This window comes from Lindgomyces ingoldianus, assembly GCF_010093535.1.
Source record: "Lindgomyces ingoldianus strain ATCC 200398 unplaced genomic scaffold BDR25scaffold_41, whole genome shotgun sequence".
NCBI classification, from domain to species: Eukaryota; Fungi; Ascomycota; class Dothideomycetes; order Pleosporales; family Lindgomycetaceae; genus Lindgomyces; species Lindgomyces ingoldianus.
The window spans coordinates 232,800-256,609 of record NW_022985202.1 but is presented as its reverse complement, the minus strand read 5'-3'; the positions used below and the strand labels follow the sequence as shown (position 1 = coordinate 256,609).

At 49.8% G+C, this 23,810-nt stretch overlaps 7 protein-coding genes across 7 annotated transcripts; 3 read left to right on the top strand and 4 right to left on the bottom strand.

The window, feature by feature from the left end:
• Positions 1-86: 86 nt before the first annotated feature.
• BDR25DRAFT_295826 (NADP-dependent leukotriene B4 12-hydroxydehydrogenase) lies at positions 87-1,600 on the bottom strand. Its single transcript, XM_033688872.1, has 6 exons — positions 836-1,600; positions 760-787; positions 601-710; positions 525-556; positions 307-476; positions 87-257 (listed from the first exon to the last, which is right to left on the bottom strand). Exons 1-6 carry the CDS (start codon positions 1,484-1,486, stop codon positions 205-207), a joined length of 1,044 nt encoding a protein of 347 aa, XP_033541877.1. The 5' UTR covers positions 1,487-1,600; the 3' UTR covers positions 87-204.
• Positions 1,601-3,764: 2,164 nt separating this feature from the next.
• On the top strand, positions 3,765-4,685 carry BDR25DRAFT_306888 (uncharacterized protein). Its single transcript, XM_033690733.1, has 3 exons — positions 3,765-3,922; positions 4,031-4,275; positions 4,413-4,685. Exons 1-3 carry the CDS (start codon positions 3,788-3,790, stop codon positions 4,585-4,587), a joined length of 555 nt encoding a protein of 184 aa, XP_033541876.1. The 5' UTR covers positions 3,765-3,787; the 3' UTR covers positions 4,588-4,685.
• A 1,394-nt stretch (positions 4,686-6,079) lies between these two features.
• BDR25DRAFT_306887 (uncharacterized protein) lies at positions 6,080-7,247 on the top strand. The gene is made up of 2 exons (XM_033690732.1): positions 6,080-6,736; positions 6,837-7,247. The coding sequence occupies exons 1-2, from the start codon at positions 6,564-6,566 to the stop codon at positions 7,066-7,068; spliced, it is 405 nt and encodes a 134-aa protein (XP_033541875.1). The 5' UTR covers positions 6,080-6,563; the 3' UTR covers positions 7,069-7,247.
• Positions 7,248-7,419: 172 nt separating this feature from the next.
• Positions 7,420-8,753, bottom strand: BDR25DRAFT_306886 (uncharacterized protein). The gene has a single exon (XM_033690731.1). It carries the CDS (start codon positions 8,542-8,544, stop codon positions 7,582-7,584), a length of 963 nt encoding a protein of 320 aa, XP_033541874.1. The 5' UTR covers positions 8,545-8,753; the 3' UTR covers positions 7,420-7,581.
• Positions 8,754-11,908: 3,155 nt separating this feature from the next.
• Positions 11,909-12,231, bottom strand: BDR25DRAFT_295818 (uncharacterized protein; the record flags this gene model as incomplete). Its single annotated transcript, XM_033688871.1, has 2 exons — positions 12,068-12,231; positions 11,909-12,007 (listed from the first exon to the last, which is right to left on the bottom strand). The coding sequence occupies exons 1-2, from the start codon at positions 12,140-12,142 to the stop codon at positions 11,909-11,911; spliced, it is 174 nt and encodes a 57-aa protein (XP_033541873.1). The 5' UTR covers positions 12,143-12,231.
• Positions 12,232-18,424: 6,193 nt separating this feature from the next.
• BDR25DRAFT_306884 (PLC-like phosphodiesterase) lies at positions 18,425-22,122 on the bottom strand. The gene is made up of 7 exons (XM_033690730.1): positions 21,284-22,122; positions 20,910-21,201; positions 20,790-20,862; positions 20,322-20,743; positions 20,168-20,262; positions 19,608-20,116; positions 18,425-19,068 (listed from the first exon to the last, which is right to left on the bottom strand). The coding sequence occupies exons 1-7, from the start codon at positions 21,761-21,763 to the stop codon at positions 18,894-18,896; spliced, it is 2,046 nt and encodes a 681-aa protein (XP_033541872.1). The 5' UTR covers positions 21,764-22,122; the 3' UTR covers positions 18,425-18,893.
• A 209-nt stretch (positions 22,123-22,331) lies between these two features.
• BDR25DRAFT_92231 (uncharacterized protein) lies at positions 22,332-22,918 on the top strand. Its single transcript, XM_033699245.1, has 2 exons — positions 22,332-22,443; positions 22,493-22,918. The coding sequence occupies exons 1-2, from the start codon at positions 22,361-22,363 to the stop codon at positions 22,692-22,694; spliced, it is 285 nt and encodes a 94-aa protein (XP_033541871.1). The 5' UTR covers positions 22,332-22,360; the 3' UTR covers positions 22,695-22,918.
• Positions 22,919-23,810: the final 892 nt, after the last annotated feature.

Genomic DNA, 23,810 nt, shown 5'->3' with positions numbered 1-23,810 from the left:
ATTAACTAAAAGGCTGTTTATGCTCATTGCTAGAGTGAAAGGAGAGCCCTGAGAGCACTTGAAATTCTAATGTATTCTAGAACTCCCTATTTTCATATGTGCCAGCATGTAGGATCTAGACGCATGCCGACAGTGGCTATTTTCTCAGGCACCAGGCATTACCTTAGCCCTTTATCGTACAATCACTGGTAATTTCTCTAGCTCTCATAACTTTGCCTTTGCATCTTCCGGCTGTGCAACCTCCACTAGTAATTTCCCTGTGGCGGTTAGCAGCATGTTACTTACTGTGCCTTGAAGTTTACCTACCTGTATTTGCTCCATTGAATAGGTCTACGAGTGCCTGTTCAGCTTTCGGAAGACCACCTTTGATAATCGTTTCTTTCCGCTTCAGCTTTCCTTCTGATAGCCATTGCGCGAGTTGCTTCTTCGCTTTGGGGAATTGCGCCGTGTAGTCTGTGACAATGAAGCCTTGCATCCTAGATCTTGTTAGACGAGAGGTTTAATGCCGCATTGTATCCTCTTACCGAATTCGCATGGAGATGATCATAAGATAGTTCTACAAACTTTAACTCTGATATTGTTATGGATATGATAAGTTACCTTTGGTCCTTGCGGTTTGGTCTTGTTGTACTCGCTAATAGCACCGCACATGATGAATCGAGCATGAGGCTTTGCTCTCGCAAGTGCCATGTCCAGGATTTCGCCACCAACTTTTGTAGTTAGCAACCTTTCGCAATACGAACAGAAACAAGCACCTACCGTTATCGAAGTAGACATCGATCAAACCCTATCGGAATATCAGAAATCGGAGGGCAGTAGAATTCGTTCAACATACCTTCGTCGCTTCGCGGAACTTCTTCCTAAATTCCGGGTCCTTGTAATTAAGGGCTTCGTCATATCCCAGTTCTTCCTTCAACCACTTCACCTTATCGTCGGCACCGGCGAGACCTAGAACCCTGGCTCCCTTAATCTTCGCAATCTGCCCCACAACACTTCCCGTCGCACCCGCAGCCCCAGACACAACCACAAAGTCTCCTTCCTTCACTTGCCCAACATCAAGAATCCCAAAATACGCCGTTAAAGCAGTCATACCCAGAACGCCCAGCTCATCCGTCGGCACAGCTCCTTCGGGTAACTCAAGTGCTTCGAGTTGTTTGTCTTTTAGAACAGCATATTCAGTCCAACCACACATTCCGCTCGCATAGGTGCCTACTGGGAACTTTTGGGATTTCGAAGCTTGGACAATGCCAATGCCGTAGCCGCGCATCACTTCATCTATCTGGACAGGTGGGATATATGAACGAGTGGGATTCAGCCAACTACGCATTGCCGGGTCGAGAGAAAGGTAAAGTGTCTGGAAGAGGACTTCGCCATCTTTAAGGGTGGATATGGTAGGAACAGAGCGCTGTTTCGTCGTGAAGGTTTTTCCGGGGACAATGCGATCTTTCGGTCGCTCGGCGAGGTGCACAGATGTGAAGGAAGGCATTGTATGTTGGAAGTCAAATAGGATAAGGGGCTTGTGGTGTGGAAGATGGATGCTAATCCCCAGCAGTAGGAACGTGATGTTTCGGTCCTCGATGCGATGAATATTCGATCACGGTAGGGGGCAATTGGCTGGGGGGGGGGGGGGGGGGTGAGTATTTATGTAGTTGCACATGCCAGAGGAACAAGCATGATTACTTGTCATTTCATGCCCGGTGTAGTAGTGTCTGAAGCTTGGAGGTGTGGGGAACGTCCACGAGTTGCGGTAGATGAGAAAGATGCCGAGGCTCGACAGGGGTGGGGCAATTTGAGAGTCGGAGAGTCCGATGCCTACCACTTTAGGCAGTCCCTGCGAAGTGCAGTCCGAGGCAACGATTCTGAGGGATGTATAAGTCTATCGTTTCATATTCCGAATAAAATAGAAGGAGAATTCGATTGACATCAGAGTCTCCCATATGAAAATTGAGCTTGGGTACCTTTTTCTCTGCACTACCTAAAATCCCTGGCATCACTATCACTTAAGATGTCCGTGTGCCATCTAACGCACCCCCAGTGTAGATGATTTGGTTCGTATGTGGATGCAACATGGAACGATCCTCATGTGGGAGAGAGGATCGTTCTCCTCCGTGCCAGAAGCGAACCGCGACAGTGTTCAACTCACTTATCTCGACCAAAAAGAAGGCACTCAAATAATTCTCGCAGTAAATGTTCAGCACAAGCTTGTACAGGTAGAAACAAAGAGTATCAAACATCTAGAGGAGTTCGTGCTGATACTATCAAGTTTCACAAATGCCCATGTCGGCAAAGAGCTGTAGCAGCTCTAGCAGGCCAGTAGGTCAACATGAAATTATTCAATCCAGGGTGTAGATGAGGCCGAGTACCTATTGGTAGAAATATATTCCATTTTAGAACATTCTGCGTAGTGGTGGAAGTACGACGCTTAAGTCCCGTAAACACGGGAGGTAGGTGCTTCCGGAGCGGTACCCTCAAGGGTCATTGTGTCTTGTAGGTCTTCACGATTTGCACGCATAGGTAGGTACTTTAGAGAATTGCGATGTCTGAGTAAAATAGTCGACCAGGGAATTTTGGGAAAACTTACCACATGGTTATAGATGGTGAAATTCCGACTACTTTAGAATGGACTTGGTAAACTGTAGAGCGAGTTTAAGGGCCTCATGCTCCCCTCCTTTGGTAGATATCTTCGTAGAGGCTCACCGGTCGTCTCCAAATCCCAGTGAATGCAAATGTGAAACGGGGCTACTAAGGTTTAAAACAATACGTGAGGGGCCGATGAGCCGAAATTCAAGCATCGAAGTTTCGAGCAGCTCACGAATGGAGCCATCGCTCACAATGGTGTTTAGTGAAGTTATAATCACATGCCTCTATGGTGAGACCTTCCAGAGTGGGTAAAGTGCTACCTGGCTCCAAAGGATGATTCAACTGACCTCCACCGACATCACGGAGAGATCATCGATGAAGATAAAATTTTGTGGATGTTGAATGACAGCACTCGAAGACCGACATATTGAAGCAAGAAGATCTTCAGCCACCGGAAAGAGATAAAGCGTGATGTGAATAGCAGTACTTACACGCTGCCGAGACTTGAAGTAGGTAAAGCTTCGGTGACGAAAGAGAGCCTTGTCGAAGCTTTCGAACATATAGCCGGGTGTTTGGCCATCGCATGTGGAAAGCGTGAAGCATATCCTCCGACATGATAGTATCAACATTCCAGCTATGTACAATAACCAGCCGGATTTATGTTGCAACAGAATCTGAGATGAAATAAATGGACTAGGAAGAGGTGATGCTAATGCGAACCTGAAGGAGTCCCTCGGATCCTGGAGGTGTTCGAGGAATCGACTAGAGAGGTCAATTCGGCGTTCATCATCTGCTACTGATACATTTTTGAATATCTGCGACTCCGTGAAGTCTTCCAATCTCGGTTACACTAAATGGAATCGTCGCAGAAGCACATAGCGCTCATGGTTCAGCTTCAACGTTGTGGTTAGCCAGAACTCACCAACTGATAGAATATGATGAAGAGGATGCCATCACTCAGTTCCTAAAAGTCTGTCATGTTGAGAACGAGGGATCTGTTCGGAGCCTTAATGGAAAGCCGCAAGAAGCCGGGTGCTCGGAGTGAGTCGTTGTACCAAGGGTTGGAGGCGTGCATGCGTGGAAGGGCTTCCATGGATGAGATGTTGTACTAAGCCTATAGCGGCAAGCGCCTAATGCCCTTGGCACCACCCCCAAGCGCATCATGGCGAGAGCTCCCACCTCTCAACGAAAGCCTCCATCCACAGCCATGCAATCGCTCCGCCGGACAGCAGTTTCCACTGCCCGAAAATCCCGAATCAACCTCACACGGCAGCCGCGCCGATATGCCCACGACGAACACACTCACGCTGCCGGCCATGCCCCAGTGAACGAGTCCTTCGGGGTACGTCTGCCTCCCCTCAACACCAATTGCTTTGCTCCACAACTTCCAGTGGATCTATCCTAGCCATGAATTGGTATTCTAGCCATACTGAAATGACTGGGTATGCAGTGGGGATTCTGGGGAACCGTGGCCCTTGTCCCAACCCTTGGTGCCCTTTACCAAGTCTCGCGACCAGACCCCGACTCTGACTCACCACCACTCCTCACACGCATGATCGCAGAATATCACAGTCACCAGGAGGAATGGGCCGCGAAGAATGACCTTCACGTCAGATTGTTGGAGCAGGCGGGCTCGGATCGCGTGTTGTTTGCAAATTCGAAACCACAGGAATTCATTGATCTGAGGTCTCCTGAGTACGTTCCTCTCAGCTTCTAGGTGTGCTATATTGCACAAGGAAGGAAGCTATACGAAATTGGATTTTATAGGCGCTGGACGCCCTCGCGTGACGAGAGGGGGTTGCATGTACGATACTCTGGGCTAACGAAAGCAGTGTCTTTAATGTCGGATCCCCATACAATGTCCCTGCAGGCAGCCAGGCAAACATCAGTCACGCTATTGAGAAGTATAGGAAAGACGCATTCGAGGACAACGAGCGCAAGCTCCAGGCTCTGAGAGAGGGAACCATCAAGGGTGAGCAGCCGGTTGACCGATCACCAAACGAGTAGACGGGCAATTGGCCTAGTGGCACGGGCTTCAATGCAGCTGTATATACTGGAAGCGATGATATCTCTTTAGTGACAACTTCCATTTCCTGAGTCTTTCAACTAGGTTGGATTGGTTATGTGAGTGTCTAGCCTCTCAGCCTCTCATCCATGCTCTTCTCCTTCATGGCGTGAGACCCGGCTTCTCAAACCTTGGTTAAGCAGCGTCGCTTTCCCCTCCACAACATATGTGTTCCTGCATCAAATCCTCCCGCCTCGAAACCCCTGCCACCGCTCTTTCACCCCTGTCTCATCACCAAAGGAAGCGGGCCGCCATATAAAAAGGGCGGTCTCGCCTCCTGCCAGTCCTACAAACCGAATCTGATGACGATCGCTCTTCACTTGCTATCGTTTGTTAATCTGGCTCGGCAAGTCTTTATGTCAAGTATCTTCCTTCCTGTAGCGAAGCACCAACAGATGCTACGTTTAGCGTGGGACAAAAATGTCGGAAAACGTTGTCCTGCTCTCTAGCACGGTATTTCGATGAATGGCAAGCGGTGTGTTTGGGCTTCTGGAGCTTATCTCTCGGAAGATCACCACTATTCGCTCCAAAGCATGGAGGTATAATGTTATGTCTCCAAGAATCACACGGCGTGGGTGGGGTCGACTCGACTTCGTTAGCTTCTAGTGATCGTTTGTCGCTGAGGGCCTTCTCCATGAAAATACCGTCAGGTATCAGAGGTGAACGCCTCCACCTTCTCATCACCTATCAAGAACCATGTGGATGGTTAGCATCTTCATGCTGCCGGGCGATTTTATGTACTGCTGTTTCTGGGATGGTTTCGCAATGCATGCTTAAATGATGATAGTTGCTTTGTTTTGAGCACAGCCTTCTGAGTCATTGAAACTGTACCGTCTAGAATACGATGCGGTCGGAGTTTTCGCAGTGGCATCTGAAGGTGGTGTTGAAAATATTCATGGATGGCTTTCTCATGTGGCGCGGCAAGCGATGACTCCCAATGTCCTCAGGCTGTTCGTGTATCGTAAGCCAAGGCCGTCTCGCATTCAGGCCTTGCATCCTTGCAGAATCTTTCGCATTCAAAGCCTTGTTAACATGGACTACTAGGACATCTCTAGTGGGCGATGGAGTCATTCAATCCTAACGAATTAGCGATGCAGAAAGAACCAATCACGCTACCCAATGTCTTCAACCGCGGGGAGAAAGATCCTATGAAGACGTGCAGCCGTCCTGAATGAGCCAATCAGCCAGTCAAGCAGTGGTTCCCGCGCTCGATGAACGCAAGATGACTTTCTCAAGCGTCTATTCCGTACATCAGCGAAAGACCCAATGGCCATCTGACCAAGCTTCCTTCCGGGGCTAGCCGTGTCTCACACGCGTACATCGATGCCTTGCACGACTAACCCATCCCACATACCCCCAGAAGCAGAAATGCAACCCTGAGTTGGCTTAACCCTCTAGGATACCCACAACGATTATCAATAACGCAAGTATGAGCAATAAACGATCCATACAGCGCATAGCTCTCTCTTAATTCCTGTGAGTGTGATATGAACAAGATGGTAATCTTACGTGGACATAAAGGTGCCTAAGGCCAGGCAGATACCACCACATCACCACCACTTTGACAATCAATTATATGCACATTATTCACACACCACAGCCAATATCTCTGATCCTTTCCGTCTTCGTGCAGGCTGCAAAACTACGTTTACCCCAACATTCATCATTATCATCAAGACGACGCAATTCACTATCTTGTCAAGACTGAACACCTTCCTCTCCAAGAACCTTCTGCATCAGGCCACGACAAGCTACACGTACTCAGCCTGGAAATATTTTTGCAGTCAGCGAATACAAATATCCTCCTCAAGTGCGATTGACGAATCTTCGAAGCATCATCAATTAATCTAGTATCATCGAGCTTGTTCTCAGCGTAATCTTCTCCATCATCCAACACAATCTCCAAGACCCTTAAGACATGCCAGGCGAATTTGAAGCGTCGCCTCGACATACTGTTAGCAGCCAGCCAATAGCCATGAGCTCGAATCCCTTCGACGCATCCAAGAACAGCAACAGCGATAGCAAAGACATGCAAGCACACCATCGACCATCCCTAGAATCAATCGACCCAGTAGCGCAGCAAAAACAAAAGTAAGCTAGTCTCCTTCGTCAGCCTTGTTTCCTCTCCCTCCTCCGCAACTCTACGAACGATACTACATTACTTTTTCTGACTCACACCCCTCACTCACAGATCCCTATCCAAATCAAAATCTGCAATGCACTCCGCGCTCTCAGCCGCAAAACGCAGACTCTCCCCTTCGTCTAGCAAAGATAAACAAAACGTCCTTGCTGGGTCGGAGGAAGAGTACGAGAAGCTTAAGCAGAAGGAGGTTGAGAAGCAGAAGAAGAAGGATGAGTATGCGAGGCTGGGGTTGGGCGATAAGGTTAGGTTTGGGCAGGGAGGGATGCAGATGAACGGGTAGGTTGGAGGTGAAAGGACGGAAGGGTGGGTGGTTTGCTGGGGGAACGATTGGTGATTAGTGAGAGATGGGAGATCTGTTAGAGGCGTTGAGGTTTAACCTCCGCCTTAATTTTCCGTTAGAGTAACATGTAGTGTCGTGATCTCCTTGCGTACAATTCTGGAAATTCCAGTTACTTTTGTGGACGTCTTGACTGCTCACTGAAGCCCAGTAAGGTACCTAACACTTTAGTTTAGCCTCTTCAGTCCCGTAACGAAGGACGGGGGTACGAGAATTCAAGCAGTATTAAGGCAAAGATGAAGCGGCATCGTTTAGATGCCGAAGACAATGATCCAATTGCAAAAATCGACACCCATACCTATCCCATTATCCGACCATGCCTATGCAACGCCCTACCCTATGATGCACATCTGAACCCTACAAAGCGCCCCGAAGTGCCGCCTCGGGCCGATATTGTACAGATCCGATCTATCCAGAATTCATTAACTCGTTAATATGCGTCATGACAAAAAAGCCCTATTTGCTGTTGCTCTGCTGGGCCTTGAGAGCCATGACCCACTTCATTTTATCCCGGATCTCTTTCATCTCCTTGATCACTTCGGCTGCTTCTGCTTCTTTGGATGGGAGAGCCAAGCGCATTTGTTCGGCCTCTTGAACTAGGTTGTCTACCTCGGCTCGATGCTCTGCTTTGTACTGGGCCATCATGTCGGTCATCTTATCCTCTGTTCGAAGCTTTCTGGCCGTCTCATGCTGGATTTGGTCGCTGATGATCATCTGCCGCTTGATCTGATCTGCGTCCTCCATCCGTTCCTTCCGTAACTCGTTTAGTTCCTCGTTGATAGCGCGTACTTTCCGCTCATAGCCATCAGTGATGCGCTTGAAACCGTCCCTGGCAGCTTCGGCGTTCGTCTCGGCAAGATGCCTCATCTCGTATGCTGCCGCAAGCTCTCGCTGCGTCTCTGATCGGATATCTCCAAGCATGCTTAGGGCTTCCTCGGCCCGGGCCTCGGCCTCTTTCCGCCGTTTGGATTCTAGTTCTAGCGAGGCCTTCATTTCATCGAGCTTGCGATCTTTTCGCTCTATGGCCCGTTTGTTGGCGTCAACGAGCACTTGCAGGTGCTGAAGCTCTCCACGGGAGTCTTCGGCTCTCGTCCTCGCAGCTGACACTTGCTTTGCCTCGTTCTCCCGGGCGGCGCGCTCGGCCTTTAGTTCTCGTCGCAGACGCTCGTTCTCTTGGGTGATCTTGTCGATATATTGGGATGTTTTGGAGTTGGTTTGCGGGGCAGCGTGCGGATTCATGCGTTGCCATGGAGAGGCAGTCGAGCTGTGGTCAGAGGGTGACATGGATGCAGTGTCGACGGCAAGAGGACCGGTTGTGTTTCGTGGGGAGGTGTACATGGAGGGCATAGTTGCCGGTGGTGGGGTGGTTGTGTGAGCGGATCGGAGTGCGTCGTCGTAGCTCCAGCCAACAGCGTTCATGTCATTCTCTTGAGTCTTCTCGTCACTGTCACTGTCGATGTCAATAGGTAGGAGTTCGGGCGCTGTGAATCGTCGTGAATTCGAAAGGACATTCGCTTGCCAGGCTTGTTGCTCTCAATAATCCAAAAAACCGGGGGAAAGTGCGGTGTGAGTGTGTCTGTGTGATGGTGTTTATGCAGGTGCGGATAAAAGGACGCTGCGAGATGGAGTTTGTTTTGGGATGTGCAGGGAACATGGCTGGCCGTTGATATTTTAGGAACTTACCAGTCTGAGACCCGCGTTGGGGTCGCCTTGTGGCGCCAGACCAGTGAAGGCACGTGCTTAGCGGTATTTCCCCCTTTTCGGATTATTAAAACCATTAGTGATGATTGATCAGATTCGAAAATTGTGTATGTCGTAACATACTGTCCGCTGTCTCTTTGGAATTCTGCTAAAGATCTGCCCTATGAGATGTTAGCTGAACTCTTAGCATATGTAATACGCTAACAAAAACGTGCCTTAGAAATCTAAGTTGCGGTGGTAGTGTAAGTTACAAGGACTTTGCACAAATTCTGCTTTAGGCTAGCGCCGTCTAACTGTATTTTTACAGTCCAAGAAAGATCATGTTTATCGTTAATACACCTATTTCGCTGTTCCCTTTTCAGCGGCTCCAAGCGAATGCCCTGGCATCATCCCCGGTGCCACATCACACAAGAGTGGGGTCGAATTTACCATGGCAACGCAACCCTGGAGCGTGAAAGTGACGAGTGCGTTTTCAAGGCAAGGTGAAGACTCTCTGTTAATTTCCGCCTTAACTGAAATTTTGTTCACTTGGAAGCACAAATTCAAGAAATCTTAGGTGTGCCCAAACCTGAACGCTTTGCAACGATAAATAACAGGGGTCACAAAAAGGGCAAGTGGCGCAGCGCGCTAGCTGAAACCTGGGATGTGTTTCAAATGCAATGCAGGCCGTCAACGAGAGCGATGTGGAAAAAACCATGGGTTCGTGGTGTTTTCTTGTGAAACTGTGTCATGCGAATAGGGGCAAGGGGTGCAGCTCGAGCTTACGATGGCAGTTGGGGTTCAGAGTAACTAGAGGTGGACCGATGTCTTGCTTTTCCAGTAGGTTGTCGGTGGCTTTGATCTGGGCTTTGATCTGGTGATGTTGGTGGTGATTACGGAACATGTCGAGCGTTTGAGTCTTTTACTGGGATCAAGAAAGATTTAGGGAGTTCCAAATACTTCTCCTAAATTAGGGCCTGGCATGTTCTTCTTCTGTTTTTGTTTCCTTCGAATCAATTCCCGAGTCCTGGCATTCTCTCTTGGCGCACACTCAGTTATGCAGATGTGCCCAGCGCAGGCCCCGAGACAGTGACGATGGCCAAGGCTATGACACTGCCGTTAGCCGCAAGGGCCGTGGCGACCTAAGAACTATGGATTATAGAGGATAAAGAGCGTAAGGCTGGGGCTGTGGCAATTCGAAATCCGGTCGCCAAGTATCACTAGCAGGCATCTTCTCCCGAGTGCTCCTAGAACTTGATCTTCAGTGATTGGGTAACTATCTATTATTGGATCTAGAGATGCCTATGCGAATTTCGCAAGGCTTTGTGGGGCCAACAGTAGTAATAAGTGGCGATCATGGAGAAACTAAGTATTTATCCTTTTCAGTCTGGTAGCTGTGGAAATGTGTTTTAGGGGTGGCTTACCCGTATTCGATATTCTTTGCTATAGTCATTTGAGAGCCATAGCGCTCAGAGAGCTGTGCCCCAGGCAAGATGACTTCCACTCCCCACTGCTTCAGTTCAGCCAGCCTATCATTTGCTATTTCTTCAGACGGTTCACGTTTCGCCACAGCATCTTTTTGTACTCTTCACCATCTTCCTCATTCATCACTCTGTCCATTACGCCCACAGTATCAGTTGTCCCAGGAACCAACGTGTCATACGGCTCTGGCATCCAGCCAATTCCCGACGTTCACCCAGCATGTAGGTTTACAAGCAGCTACAGCATTTCTCATTGCTTTTATGACATGTACCTCTGTTGTCGCGGGCAGCCCATCATTCCATACAGTGGGGCAATTCTCAATGGACTAAATCCTGACGACAGGTGCTATCTGTACTGTCTGGCACAGGAGCAAACGGTCAAGGAAGATACTCCCACGAAGACCAACATCCTAACCCCAAGCTTTGAAACACCAAGATGGACTACAGCACCCAGTATTCCTACACCAGTGGATCCCGAAGGCGAGTTTGTCAACGCTGTGCTCTCGTTTCCTGTAGCGGACCTGTTCCCACTTCAGATAATGAACCGCGCACTCGATATTTCTGACAATCAATCGATCAATTCCTCGGCTGGAGTGTTTCTATGAGAGCGACCTTGATCTAGACATTGTAGAAGCCGCCTAATTTGCGTTTGAGCATTCACCGCGTTATCAAAATATGAATCCATGGCTCTTTATTGAAATTAGCCCAGATGCGAGGTGTGGAATGTACGAGCATGTGACTGGCTTGGCACCGCGGATTGAAGTTGCATTCGCCTCTCGCTAACTCAAACGTCATTTCAACCTCAACCTTCAACCACCAGACTTTTAACGTCTACACTTCTGGATAGCCTCACCAGTAGCCGTTACCTAGGTATGCATAGTGCGTGCGGTTAATGGCCTCCGTGCACGCCCCTTTTCGGTGCTCATCTGGAACTTCTGCCCTGAACTGACACCCCGAGAAACGCGTAGGGTCATTCCTCAACAGCTACACACCCAGTCCCTACGCCCAAACGCGTTCTACGGACCACTGACTTTCTAGATACAGGGCTGGACCACAGTTTTTACGGATTAGAGCGTATCTTAACTTTTGAGCGAGAGCTCTGCCAGCCAAAGTAGAGAGACCGCATTCCTTATCGCCACCCTCCATCAGCAGCCACTTTTCATTCTCAGCCACTTCCAATGCAAAACCTCGAACCCGGTGTCTCCCTCAAGCAATAGTCCAAACCTCCAGCGAAATTATTCTCTTTTACCAATCTGGAAGGCGTAGGACTTCATGAGACACAGGACATTATGAGAATCAGATCACCCTGAGCAACCTTCAGAAAGCAACCTTCAGGAAAGAATTGCTAATCAAGACAGGAAATCACAACTTTTAATTCATCTACCTTCACTAGACCTTGACAGAAGAAACAGCATTGACGATGGCGCTACTGATTGTACTCCTGGAAATGCAGCCGAAAGTCCACACCGGTAGAATCCAGACGAACCACTTTCCGAAATCCCAATAACCTTGCCAATGGATATCGAAATAGTATCAAGACTAGAGATGGCCGTTGGAGCAGTCTTGAACAAATTAGCTGCAGAAATCCGACATCCTCGTAAGCTAGTACCCATGGAAGCCACCTAGCTGACTGGAGTGCCGCACACCGGACAGCACTTTCCTGGGATCACCCAAACAGTGTCACCTCTTTCCAAGCAAGCAGGGCAGCGGCGTCCAGGTACCTGGATGAGTTAGTCTCGTTTCTATGCGAGAGGGGTCTAGCTACAAGAGAATATACGAACAGGCATGGTGGTAATTCCCTCTCCATCATACATAGCCGGGACCACGATCTTGTCAATGGGAGTTTGATGGCACATCTCGGTGGAGTGGAAGGATATTCCAGGTGATAGAGAGAGACGCGCAGGTGGAATTGTATTGGGAAGAAGTAAACAGAGTTAGTGTCGAGTTAGAGTGTGGATAACTTGACAACCTAAAGAAAGGCGGACACTGGCGACCCTTTTATATTTGATGCCTACCACACTTCGATATTTTACGGCTTCCAACCCCTTCTCTTATCGTCCTGTCCTTCACTAGCGTGTGCTACGCTTGTGTCCAGCGAACCCCAGCGCACCCCAACCACTCCCTACCGTCATTTCTTGTGAGGCTTCAACATGCATTTGCCATCAAACTTTGTACCCTTTGACCATTCGGAAGGTAGCACACGCGTACGTGCATGTACAGTGGCAGTACATGATCACACATTTCCCCGAGGCCCTTCAAACGGTCTCAGGCGCTCGGGAGCATGATATTATTCCTTTTTCGAGTAGGTCCGGCAGTCGACCGAGCAGACCTGCATGGCTTCCAAGGCGGCATGAATGGGGATATCACGTTTACGTTTCCTATTTTAGATGTTCAATGCTTCGGAAATGGTACTTGGAGCTCCTCCAATACCCCAGGCATATCGCAACGTCCACACCAAATCCGGCCCCCCCCCTTCAGAATAACCAAGGCGTAAATACTCCATTCTCGAAGCGTTGAACACGAGTCCTGTCTTCTTGGTTCCAGGTCGTGTTCTCGGCACATCATAATTCTTGCTGCCACAAGAAACGCGGCTGTCCTGCAGCAACGCACAAGAAAAAAAAAAAAAATCTGCTGGATAGCTGCAGGCGAAGATCATTGATGGAGAACAGCTACCGGTGAACTCAAATACCGAAGATGAGTCATCGCGAAAATGTGATCTATCACTTTCCATGTTCCATTCCAGACGCTAATGCTGCCCATGCATCAATCTGCGAAAGTGAACCAACACGCCATAAAGACAACACCCTGTCATTTTCGGACTCGCAAATAACGTTTAAGACGCCCCTGAGAATAAGTGTCTTCCTTCTTTCACGCACCAGAATCACTGACCTACTTGTCTCTGAGGCGTCTAGATATCCGTGCTCGATGCGCGACGTCCGCTTGCTACCTTGGAACACGTACCGTAGCTTCGATCCCGTTGTGACACTATCACCCAGCGCCCTGCAAGTTCAAGCAAATAAGATCCCTGTATGCTGCCAGCGAGAGCTCTGCTTGAGATAATGCAACCGGAGATCCTATGCACCGCATCTGTAACTGTCTACTCTGACTAACTCATGATTTTGAGTATAGGCTCACGTCGCTGTGGTCGCAATTGAGCCTGGGCTGCGTTGTCGTTGTGTTTCGCATACTCGCGCATTCTTCATTCAATCGCTATGGACTCGAACTTGCCAAATTTCAAATCTTGCCAGAGTTCTATTCGATATATTCCCCTTCGGCGCTGACATGGTTCCACGAAGCTAGTTAAATTAACCTTCCAGCCATCAGAAACGATAAAGCCCACCTTGGTACCTTTCCAAACTTAGGCAGGAAATGAAAGTTGATCATTGAAGGCATTGTTAGACCTAATAAAACCTTTCGTTATAGTTCTATTGGGCACTAACATATCAACAAACATTTCTCCAATACTGAACCCGTTCCCCTAGGCGAACGAGACAAGTCATTTTGCCCTCGCTGGGTTTGCATCCAAAGCATGTATGATCAATGCAGATAGACTTTCCGAATGAGACCCGAAAGGCCTCAAGATCCCTGGCCTTCTATAGTTTGGTTATCTGAGCTCCCAGGATGCTTACATAAGCTCCCGATTAGGAGGCTGTGACACGCAATCAAGCACCCACTACTGCCCTGTCATTGGGTTCAGAACCCACTCCTTCGAGAATGTCTTTCACAGTTGCTCCTTGGTCCATCTCCGGCTTGCATTATTGAAAACTGAGTTCGGATCTCTTATGCAGAAATACCGAGAAATGGAAGTGTGCTACAAGCCCGGTTTGGGATAGGATCTTCCATCACCGAACCCAAACAATTACGACGCCTAATATCAATACTTGCCGTTGCGGCCGCTCAGTCCGCTTTGTGGATGGTATTCCTACACTAACTATGTTACAGATATCCACATTATATGCTCTACCTGCCCTGCTGCACCTTTAACAGTCTTCATGTGAGCCAAAGTTGGGGTGAAGCGTGGTTCAGGGATCGTCATACCAACCCTTGTTTTGGTTTATCTCTCCACATCGTCCAGTCCTCCCATGGAATTGCACCGGCTGTGGCGGGAAACCATTCCGCATCACTTTTATCAATCAAGTTTCATGCTTCAACGAACAACTGCCGGTACACGAAATGACTGCTTCGTTACAACGACAGCTTGTATTCGCCAGCATCATACCACAACGCCACGCTCAGCGAATGCACAGACAACACACTAGTCTACATTCTGTCAACTGTCACGGAACACAGAACCCTCACGCTACGGGGCCGCCCCGCAACCTAATGCGACAACTCTATTGGGACGACAAGTCCCAGTAGATGGTTGTATTAAGTACAGCGAACTGCATCCCTGGGTATCACAGCTCTCGCAGAACCGCCACGATGCATCTTTCGCTTTCCAGGAAACATGCGATTACGGCCTAGTCTGAACCGAGTGTCGACCACAGCATCACCTCTGTTCAAGATATTTAGTCATTGCATAAAAACATACAACGTTTATTATGTGCCATACGGTTGAAAAGATCGGGTGCTACGTCTCCTTTACTACTTAATAAGCGATCCCGCATTACCTCCGATCGAGAGTGGCATGGTCTGTTGATTGAATCGGCCAGAAACATGCTCACTTTTGCCCAGAATTCCTCTAAGACTTAACGGCGCTCATGCAGATGGGCTTATCCTGTTCACGACCCACCTGCCATTCTAGCGGCCAGCCCGAACCTGCGTACATCTGACACATGCCTCTAAACTTCCGGATGTGTTGTGATGATGTAAAGGTATGGCTCTTCGAGTTCCTTCCGGAAATATTTCGGAGGTAGCCATGCTCTGGCCGCCATTTCGTCCCAATATGCTCAACGGAATTGTGGATTCGACAAGAGATCTCTCAGTGTGGCAGATGGCGATGGTGGTGTTCCTATCTTCCCATGTGGTTGGTGCTCCACTGCTCCTCAAACTCCCCGTCAGGTTTTCGCCACAGGTAGTCATTGCGTTGTCCATCTGTCGAAAATCGGTCTCGGCATCGGACGGTACAGGGGACTTTAGGCTGAGGCGCTGCATTCACTTCCAGTCCTCTACCCACGTATTCAGAATGCCCAAAGATTTTGGAGGAGACCAACGCTTCGTGCTACCGTTTTGAGAACCGATCACAGGAATTAGGCGCTGTCATTGGGAGGTCTTCGCATGAAGCCTACCCTTACTCTATCGAGGCTACTAAAAAAAAGTAGTTTCCCACTTCGACCCTTCATATATCCAACCATAAGTCGAAATCTCGATGAACGTTTTCTCTTGATCGATCGTTCAGTTACACGCTTCATTTCTTAAACACGTGAGCTTCACGATCAAGAGAGATTGGAGAATATGACAGGTTCTTGAAATCCGCTCTACACTTCTTGCTTATCCCAGGTTACTTTCCCAAAGGGCGTGGTTTATCGCACCAAAGTGACACTATACGCAGCTTCCCGTCGAGTCCACCCTCGACCAGCAAATTCGTCCAATCAGCCGGAAATTGCAGACAGGTCTCCTCCCTTTGTCTTAGTTCGAGTTAGGAAGAATGAACATAATGGCGATTAGATTATTCCGTCCGGACCTTGGGATTCTTTAACTTCGTTGACAGTCATTGAATCTTCCAACAAGCGCCACCTACCGTAGAATTTCGCCAATGCCTTGCCTGTTAGCCGATGCCGGCAGACCTTTGCCTGCCATTTTCCAAAAAAACAAAAAAACCCCAATCTAAAAATACTTCATCACAAAGTCCTCTCTTGTGTTGTACTTCACAGCATACTGTGAATGTCGAGCATTCGTCGCTGTAGACAATGCCTTAAGCGCCCTAAACGGATCAAGTAAACGAAGCCATACTCATAGCGCATTTCCGTACATACGTGTTCCATCACAACCACTCCATGGCTACTAGCCAAACATCCATACACACGAATGGGTTCACGCAAAGCTTTCAACAAGGCACTCAACTGGTCATTCTATCAACTGCCGGGTTTACTGATATTCCATCCTCTGTTCAGCATGCAAATACGCCGTCGCACTAGTCTCCGTGAAACGTTTCCAAGAATGGGGTTGGTCCCCGAATGCGCTAATTCTTCACGATTGCATGCGCCCTTTCATTTCCCATAGCTCCACCCAAGCTGCAGAGCGTGCTTGCACAGATGTCTGGACATTTCAGCCTCGTGTTCCACCCCAGATGTCGAAATGCGGACGCTAGACCAGCAACCAGACTCTTGGGACAACGTAGCTCTGCTTCCATCTCCAGCCCTTCGGCTGGGTTTCCGGTTTTAAGAGCGTGCCAACGCATCTGTGCGTCAGGCGGTTCGCTAACTTCTACTGACGCCTTCCAAAGAGCTTGCTGCTTGACTTATTCGCTACGACACCCTCTTATTCCTGTTATCCAGTTGAATTACTCTGTTAATCACGGAAACTATAAGATAGTCCCGCACTTGCCTCGTCACCCTGCTAGTCTACATCACCACCATCTGTATGATCAACCGCTAGCCTCCTCACCATAGGGAGTAGCTTCACGGCTTCACATAGTACTCTAGCCACCAAGGCCTGTTTTCTAAGCTTTAGAGTTATCTGTAGCATTACGTGGAGCGAACGGTGCATCTGAGCCTGTATGTGTGACTGGTTACTCGATCGAAAAAAAATAAAATATGCGTGAGTAGGTCTTCACACCGCATCCACCATAAGCCCCTTCCCACTGCCCGCCGCTCAGGCGATACTGACATTGCAGTCGCTAGCGGCATGCTCACACGAGTACTAAATATCCACGCAAAGATCAGTTATCAACTACCAACGCCGTCACTCCACTCACCAAAGGCTGGCGAGATATTGATGACCGGGATTCAGCACAATGACAGTGCCTAAAAACAAGTCGGTCAACCGAATGGTCTAGCGTATTCTGCACGCTTCAAGGACCCCAGATCGTACATTCCATCGTGGAACTACTCCTTCTGAATTGCTCATCCGCTTTCGACGTCAAGCATACCCCGCGCTCATATTCGCGCACTCTCTCCGCATTCATACTCCCTTCTTATCCAAGGGGCTCAACCCAAAGCTGCTCTAATTTCCCTCACCATAACGGCGCCTAAATCCCCCGAAGCCATGACCAGCTTGCGCATACCGAACCCGAGAGCTGTCGGCTGCTGTGTTTCTGCATTTCTGCATTTCTGCACATCTGCGTCTGCTTGTCTGCATGGAAGCATGGAAGGACGCCAACTGGGTCTGCATCCCAACTTCTACTAAGCCTAGTCTAGTTCATGGACGTCGGGCATGTCACGTCACGAAGCACAGCGCAACCCCAGACCAGACCTCAATACTTATTTAGCATTGCAGCACGCACTGATGCGAGCACATTCGCTTGCCAGCGTGGTCGATCGGCCCCTCTGTGTGCACAGTAAGCTACTCGCGGTATCCGTGGAACGCACATGACTTGCTCGTGGCACTCGCTGGACGTGTGTCGCAGGGCGCAAGGCGCAAGGCGCGGCAGGGAGGGGATTCTGCAGGCTATGTGCACGGCCTGCATTGCAAATCTATCTGCAACGGCGACCGTGGAACAGACGAATGGTGTTTGGATTGTGGAACATGGCCAGCGCAACTGGGCGCGGGAGCCGCTCGCTCGTGATGGCAGGCTTCCATACGGTCGGAGAGAAGAGAGAGCAGCGGAGGTTAGTCAGCCCCGGGGTTGATTTGCTTCGGGTTGAAGTTGCGCGTTATTAGCTTTTGTATGTTGTGGAACAGAGTCCCGATTCAGGAAACGAAGACGAGGACGGAGAAAGTTGCAGATGTAGATGCGGGCGGAGAATAGAGACATGCTGGATCCCTGTAGCTGGCTTGGACAATGGAGATTGATAATCACGGATTTTGGTGGTTGATCGGAAGACGCTACTCTTGCTTAGTGCAACTTCACCGAGACCAATGAGTGAAAATTGAGCATGAGAAAGAATGAGAGAGAGAGAGATTGTGTATGCGTGTCCTTGGCCCACTGTCAAGCAACCTCGACCATGCCGCTTTTTTTCTCCAAAACTTAGGAGCTGCAGGAAGCCAAGCAGGCAATGGTTTTGTAGGAAGATATATCAGGATATCAATAGAATGGGATTAGCCATAGCCACATCCGTTGCCATTGCCATTGCTGCCTAGGAAAAGTACAGAAAATGGAAACCGAGTAACCAACTCTATCTGCACTCCACGTGCGTGTGTTCCTTCATTCATTCATATCGTGGATGGATAAGACAATTATAAGAGTCTAGGTACCCCTGTCTCCGTGTGAATTCAAGACCTATTGTTGCTTCGAGCTCCTGTGCTACGCCCATGCCCGTGCCCATGACCACAGTCATCGCTTACGCTCATTCCCCAAATGATCCTCCTCCGCTTCACTTCAAACGGGAAAAACTAAGACACACGCAGATCAGTTTACACACCGACCAAGGGTGCACGTATTCCTAATTGCAGCCCATCTACCTAGGGAGCGAGCGCAAATAATGCTCAAATGTCTGCCAGCCTGCGTGCATGTGCGCGGATGCTCATCTCATTGCAACTGAGTTGTCTTGAATCTGAACAGGACAACTACTTGGCCGCACTAATCGTCTTCTTAATTCTGACAAATAAAACCCCCTTGGTGATGACGCCGTCCGCATCGTACAGATGGATCATGCGGATGCCGGGCTGAAGTCTGTCGAGACGGAAGCAGGCCCAGGCGGTGAGGTCATCGCGCAGGCGTTCGTCGTCCATGACCTTGAATCTGTGTGACGGAGATGGTTAGCTCTGGCGTCTAAGAATATCGCAATATCGCAAAATAGCAGCGGGGGTAAACAACGTCGAACTAATAGGTCAAGAGTGCTGAAGTGGAGTGGAGTGCCGGCCATGGCTCCGATTGCGGAGTGGCGTCGCGGCGTACCACGACGATGGGTATCAGCAGGCAAGTTGGAAGACCGATGGCCAGGAAAAGGAATGGTTGAGCTTGAACGGGAATTCTGGAACGGGAAAAACGGCGATATGCATGGTACGCCACGAATGGGCCCGATCCCAGCGACTTATGAACCACGGTATCGGAACGCATGAATTCGGATCCAAGGCTGCAACGGGTCGATCCGAGAAAGGCGGAATACCAGGTAAGCTAGGGAGGCCATATGATCGCGAGCGGTAAGAAGTGTGAATATACTCGGATCTGCGGGTTGGGGAATCCTTGTTTAGAAAGGCCGCTCGGGAAATTGCGTACCATGGGTAAAGTGAATGCGAAAACGAAAAATTTATGAGGGAAGGCAAGTAGCCGTTACATACCTGACAAAGGTTAATTCCTCCGTAACCCCCTTGATGCCCTCGAATTTGACAATCTCTCTTCCGAAGTCGGGGTGTGTTGTCCGCTGGGTCTTGGTCTTCTTCTTGAAATCTCCACCCTTGCTCTTTCCGCCGCCTGGAATTGGCTGTCCATCGCGCTCCTCGTTCTTCTCGACGTGCAATTCAATCTTGACGTACGGTTTGAAGCCTTTCGGATCATCTTCTGGGGAAAGGGGTATGTCCTGGCCTGCGAAGAACTCGATACTAAGGTCGAGATTGTGATGTGGAACGGCAGTCTTCTGCGTTGTCTCCCTACTAGTACTTCGATAGCCTTCTGGTTTGAGAACCCAACCGTTGGTCCCGGCAAACATGGCCTCATTGAGCATCATTCCAGCATCCCACTTTTGCCAGTTAAGTGCGACGATCTGCACCCCGGTCCGCCAGAAAATGGATGGGTCGAGGTTGGAGGAATTAAGTCGGAGACCCTTGGGGTATGCGCGCATGAAGAAATTCTAGACTACTGTCAATCATTCCGCTTTCCTCACAGCTAAGTACAGACATGCCTTATTGTGTTTAAACAGCGCTGCTGGTTGCGTCTCGTGAACCTCCATTAGAGACTTCTCGGATAGCGAGAAAACGTGAGTTGGTATCTTTGCCTCTACGAAGAAGTTAGTTTGACAAAAATTCCGACAAGAAGTCACAGGTACACAAACTGACCCGGTTGATCCAAGCTTTTGAAGTGATAGCTCCTAGTGTAGATACCAAGCCTTCCCAAAGCTTCAGCGATCTTAGCTTTAGGCGCAGCAGGTTTCTTCTCCACTTCTGGTACTTCCCCAGAAGACGTCGAGCTGGATGTCATCGACTCAGCACTAGCAGACTTGGTTAATGTTGCGGGTGCTTGCAGGGTTGAAGGTTGCGCCTCGGCCTCAGCGGGTTGTGGAGGCGTGTACTTCACTTTAACAAGTATCTTCTTCTCCAACTCTTTTAGCGATGGAAGAGTGATGTTCTCGGATTTCTGCGAGGGGTCGATGGGAAGATCAACGAGCATTCCTTTCCAGTACTCTGTCATGATATCCGCCATGATTTCTTGCTGCCCGGGGCTAGTATGGACTTCGAGACTGATGATTACAGGTAGATTACTTGGAGAATTAGTAAGTGAACAAAATGAGCTGGACTAGATCTTACGAAGCTATGAATGCATAATCTCGAATGGTGGCGCAGACTGCTCTAAAGGGCGTATCCTTGGTGAGCGTGTAGCCTAAATGTCCTCAGAGGTGGTGCAGCAGAGAGAAAAATAAGTCATACCGTGAAGCACCCTTGGCTCGGCCCTGAAGGACGAGCTCGATTTCCACGGCTGGATCTTCTCGGCGGAGCCTTCAGCTTTAGATGAAGACGGTGCCTTCTGGTTCTCCTCATGCGGAGGCGATCCCTTTCTGCCAAAACGGAGTTCAAGCCGTTTCCGAATGCCCATCTCAGGCTTCTCCTTCTTGATCTTCCGCGCCCCAATTCTAGCCGCTTCATCTTCGGAGCTCGAGCTCGAGGGCTGTTCTCCATCCCAGACATCGATTTCCACGCAACGACATCCTCGAAGCAGGACCTAGGGTTGTCAGTACGTGACCTCAAGACACAGTTTGTGGGCCTGGTGGAGGTGATGGGGAAGCGACCGGTCATGTGCTCACATTCCTGTAGGGATCCACGCTTGACTCGCTCGAGAGCTGGTTGCCGGTGAGGTATGTGTTGTGGCTCGAGGAAATGAAGTAATTAGAGATAGGGTATGAGCAGTCGACGGGGCCCACGGCCTTCATGACATTGGCCGCTCCGCACGTCAGGTAGTGGGCGAAATGTGAGAAAGAGCCATCCTTGAGTAGGTCAGCGTCCTTGTCCTTGTCCGAGGCCGTCTGCTCTTGGATGAGCCATTTGGTGACGCCATCCTTTGTCCCCAAGCCGTGTGTTTTGCACAACTCCTCGTGTATGAACTTCGCATACCTGGAGACAAGGGGCGAGAGATAGTCGACGGCATTGGCGGTGATGGTGCAGCCGGAGGGAGTTCCTCCGCCGGCCTGGAGCTGGGGCTGGTCGAGCTTCGGGGCGCCCAGCTTCGAGTCTTTGGTAGCGGCCGCCTTTTTGGGCTCGATGGTGGGAGTGGCAGAACTAGCCATGCTGGAGGATGTTCGGCGAGAATTTGGCGGCAGAGCTGGCGAGGGCGGTCGACTAGTAGGTGAAAAAGGGTAGCTGAGCCTTCAGCTGTGCTGACCTAAAAACACCGACTTGAACAGACGAAGACGAAGACGAAGACGCAGGGCTCGATGCGTGGTTGGAGCGTGAACAGCTCACCTGACCTGCAACCAGCTTACTGCGCAGGCCTCGTCCTGGCGTGAAGAGCCAGAAAAAAGGAAATGGGAGGGGGGAGAAGAACGATATGGCGGCATCAGCAGCCCACTTGTGGCAGGGCCGGGACACTGCTGCTGGTGACGCCTTGGCGACGTTGTCTCTTGTTTGATCGTCCATTGAGGCTTGCCGCTGCCCTCTGCTGCCCTCAGCGTTATTGCGGCTCCAAGATATGCTGCGCCCATGTCAGGCCTGGGGCTAGAGTCTTACTTTTCGCATCATCATCATAGCTGTTTCTGGTAGAGTTCCAGCGTTCGTCGCCGCTGAGCAGGCCTGCCAAGATTACCCGGAAGCATCAACGTCATTCGATCAGGCCCCGGCCGTCACTTGTCAGAGCTGTCCCCTGTTGGACACCTACGACCGCAACCATGGCCACCAAGTCACGCAGCGACGCCGAGAGCGAGGTCAGGTCCTGGGGATTCAATCATGTCTTCACCTGGACCGATGGCCCGTAGGTCTTGTCTTGCAATCCTTCCACTACAGTGCTGACCTCGCCACAGGAACGCCTACTACCCGCCACACACCCACGGCGGCCTTACCACCCACCTCATCCTCCGTGGACAATTGACCATTACGTACCCGAAAGATGCCGAGCCGAAGAAAGAGACATTCGGCCCGGCCGGGAGGATCGACGTAGACGCAGACCGCCTCCATGAAGTCTGGATGGGCCCTGAAGGTTGCACCTATGTTATCGGCGAGTGACCTAGCGTTCTCTGCGCTACCCGCATGAGAGCAGGACCAACGGACATGATAAGGATGACACGCGTCCTCGGCTTCCTCCATGCAGCTGTTGAGCGAGGCGATGCAGACAATATTCTCGGTATCCGGCGCCGATTTGCTACTATGCCATTCGTTACTGCGAGACTGCTCGGCTAAATACTGCCTCCATCACTCTAAGAACTAGTCCAAGCAACCCTGTCCCCGCTGAAATAGGTTCCGAGTCAATATTCGGTTCATCAATTTTCTCATCATGTCTCAACTTCATCAATGGTCCTTGTCACTCTCCTTTCTCAAAATTTCACCACCGCCAAGATCTCATGAGGATCGTAGCCATTATTTCATCTACTAGATGATTATTGAACGTGGGGAACCCACATGCAAATGTGGATCTAGAGGCGTGGAGGAGAGAGCGCCAACTGTGGGGAAGTCCGTCCCTCAAAAGTGGTCTATCTTCGGGGGTCCAAAGGCTCCGAAAGCCGACCTATTAGTCGGCGAATACCTACATGTACTGCACGAAGTACTTTTCCAGAAGACTAGACTTGCCGCTGCCTGATACCCAGACTCTTACGTAATGTCGTTCAATTTCTCGGCTGGTTTCCAAGTATTATCTGTCAAATGTTATACTGCTGTCGACACACAGGAGAAGCAGAGAACGGCCGTCTCGTAGTATTAGGAAAGGATTATTTATCGCCTGGGTGATGCCTTCGGCTATCGGACTTCATAATGGCCGTTCTGGGCCTAGAAGATTGCGGCCCTGTCTACTGCTTCCGAGCGATTGGTGCAATGAAACTACCTGCATCCCACTTTACATACACTATAAGGCGTCGTTCTATAAGGCACGTGATTTACCATAATACAAGTACTTGTTTTTACAATTTGAGCCCAGAACCCTTCGCCTGGGCCGGGCCGGCCGCCCTCCCTGCTAGCGGTGGCGATGTGCCACCTGCTGCAGACGCTGCCACAATCAATTTGAATACCAGCTACATCCTCTCTAAGTAAGCTTCTTGTTGTAGGTTAGGACGCCAATTTAATCTCTTGTATGAAGATTCTATTATGTCTATTAAACCTTATGTCATACGAGGGAGCCTACTCTAGCTT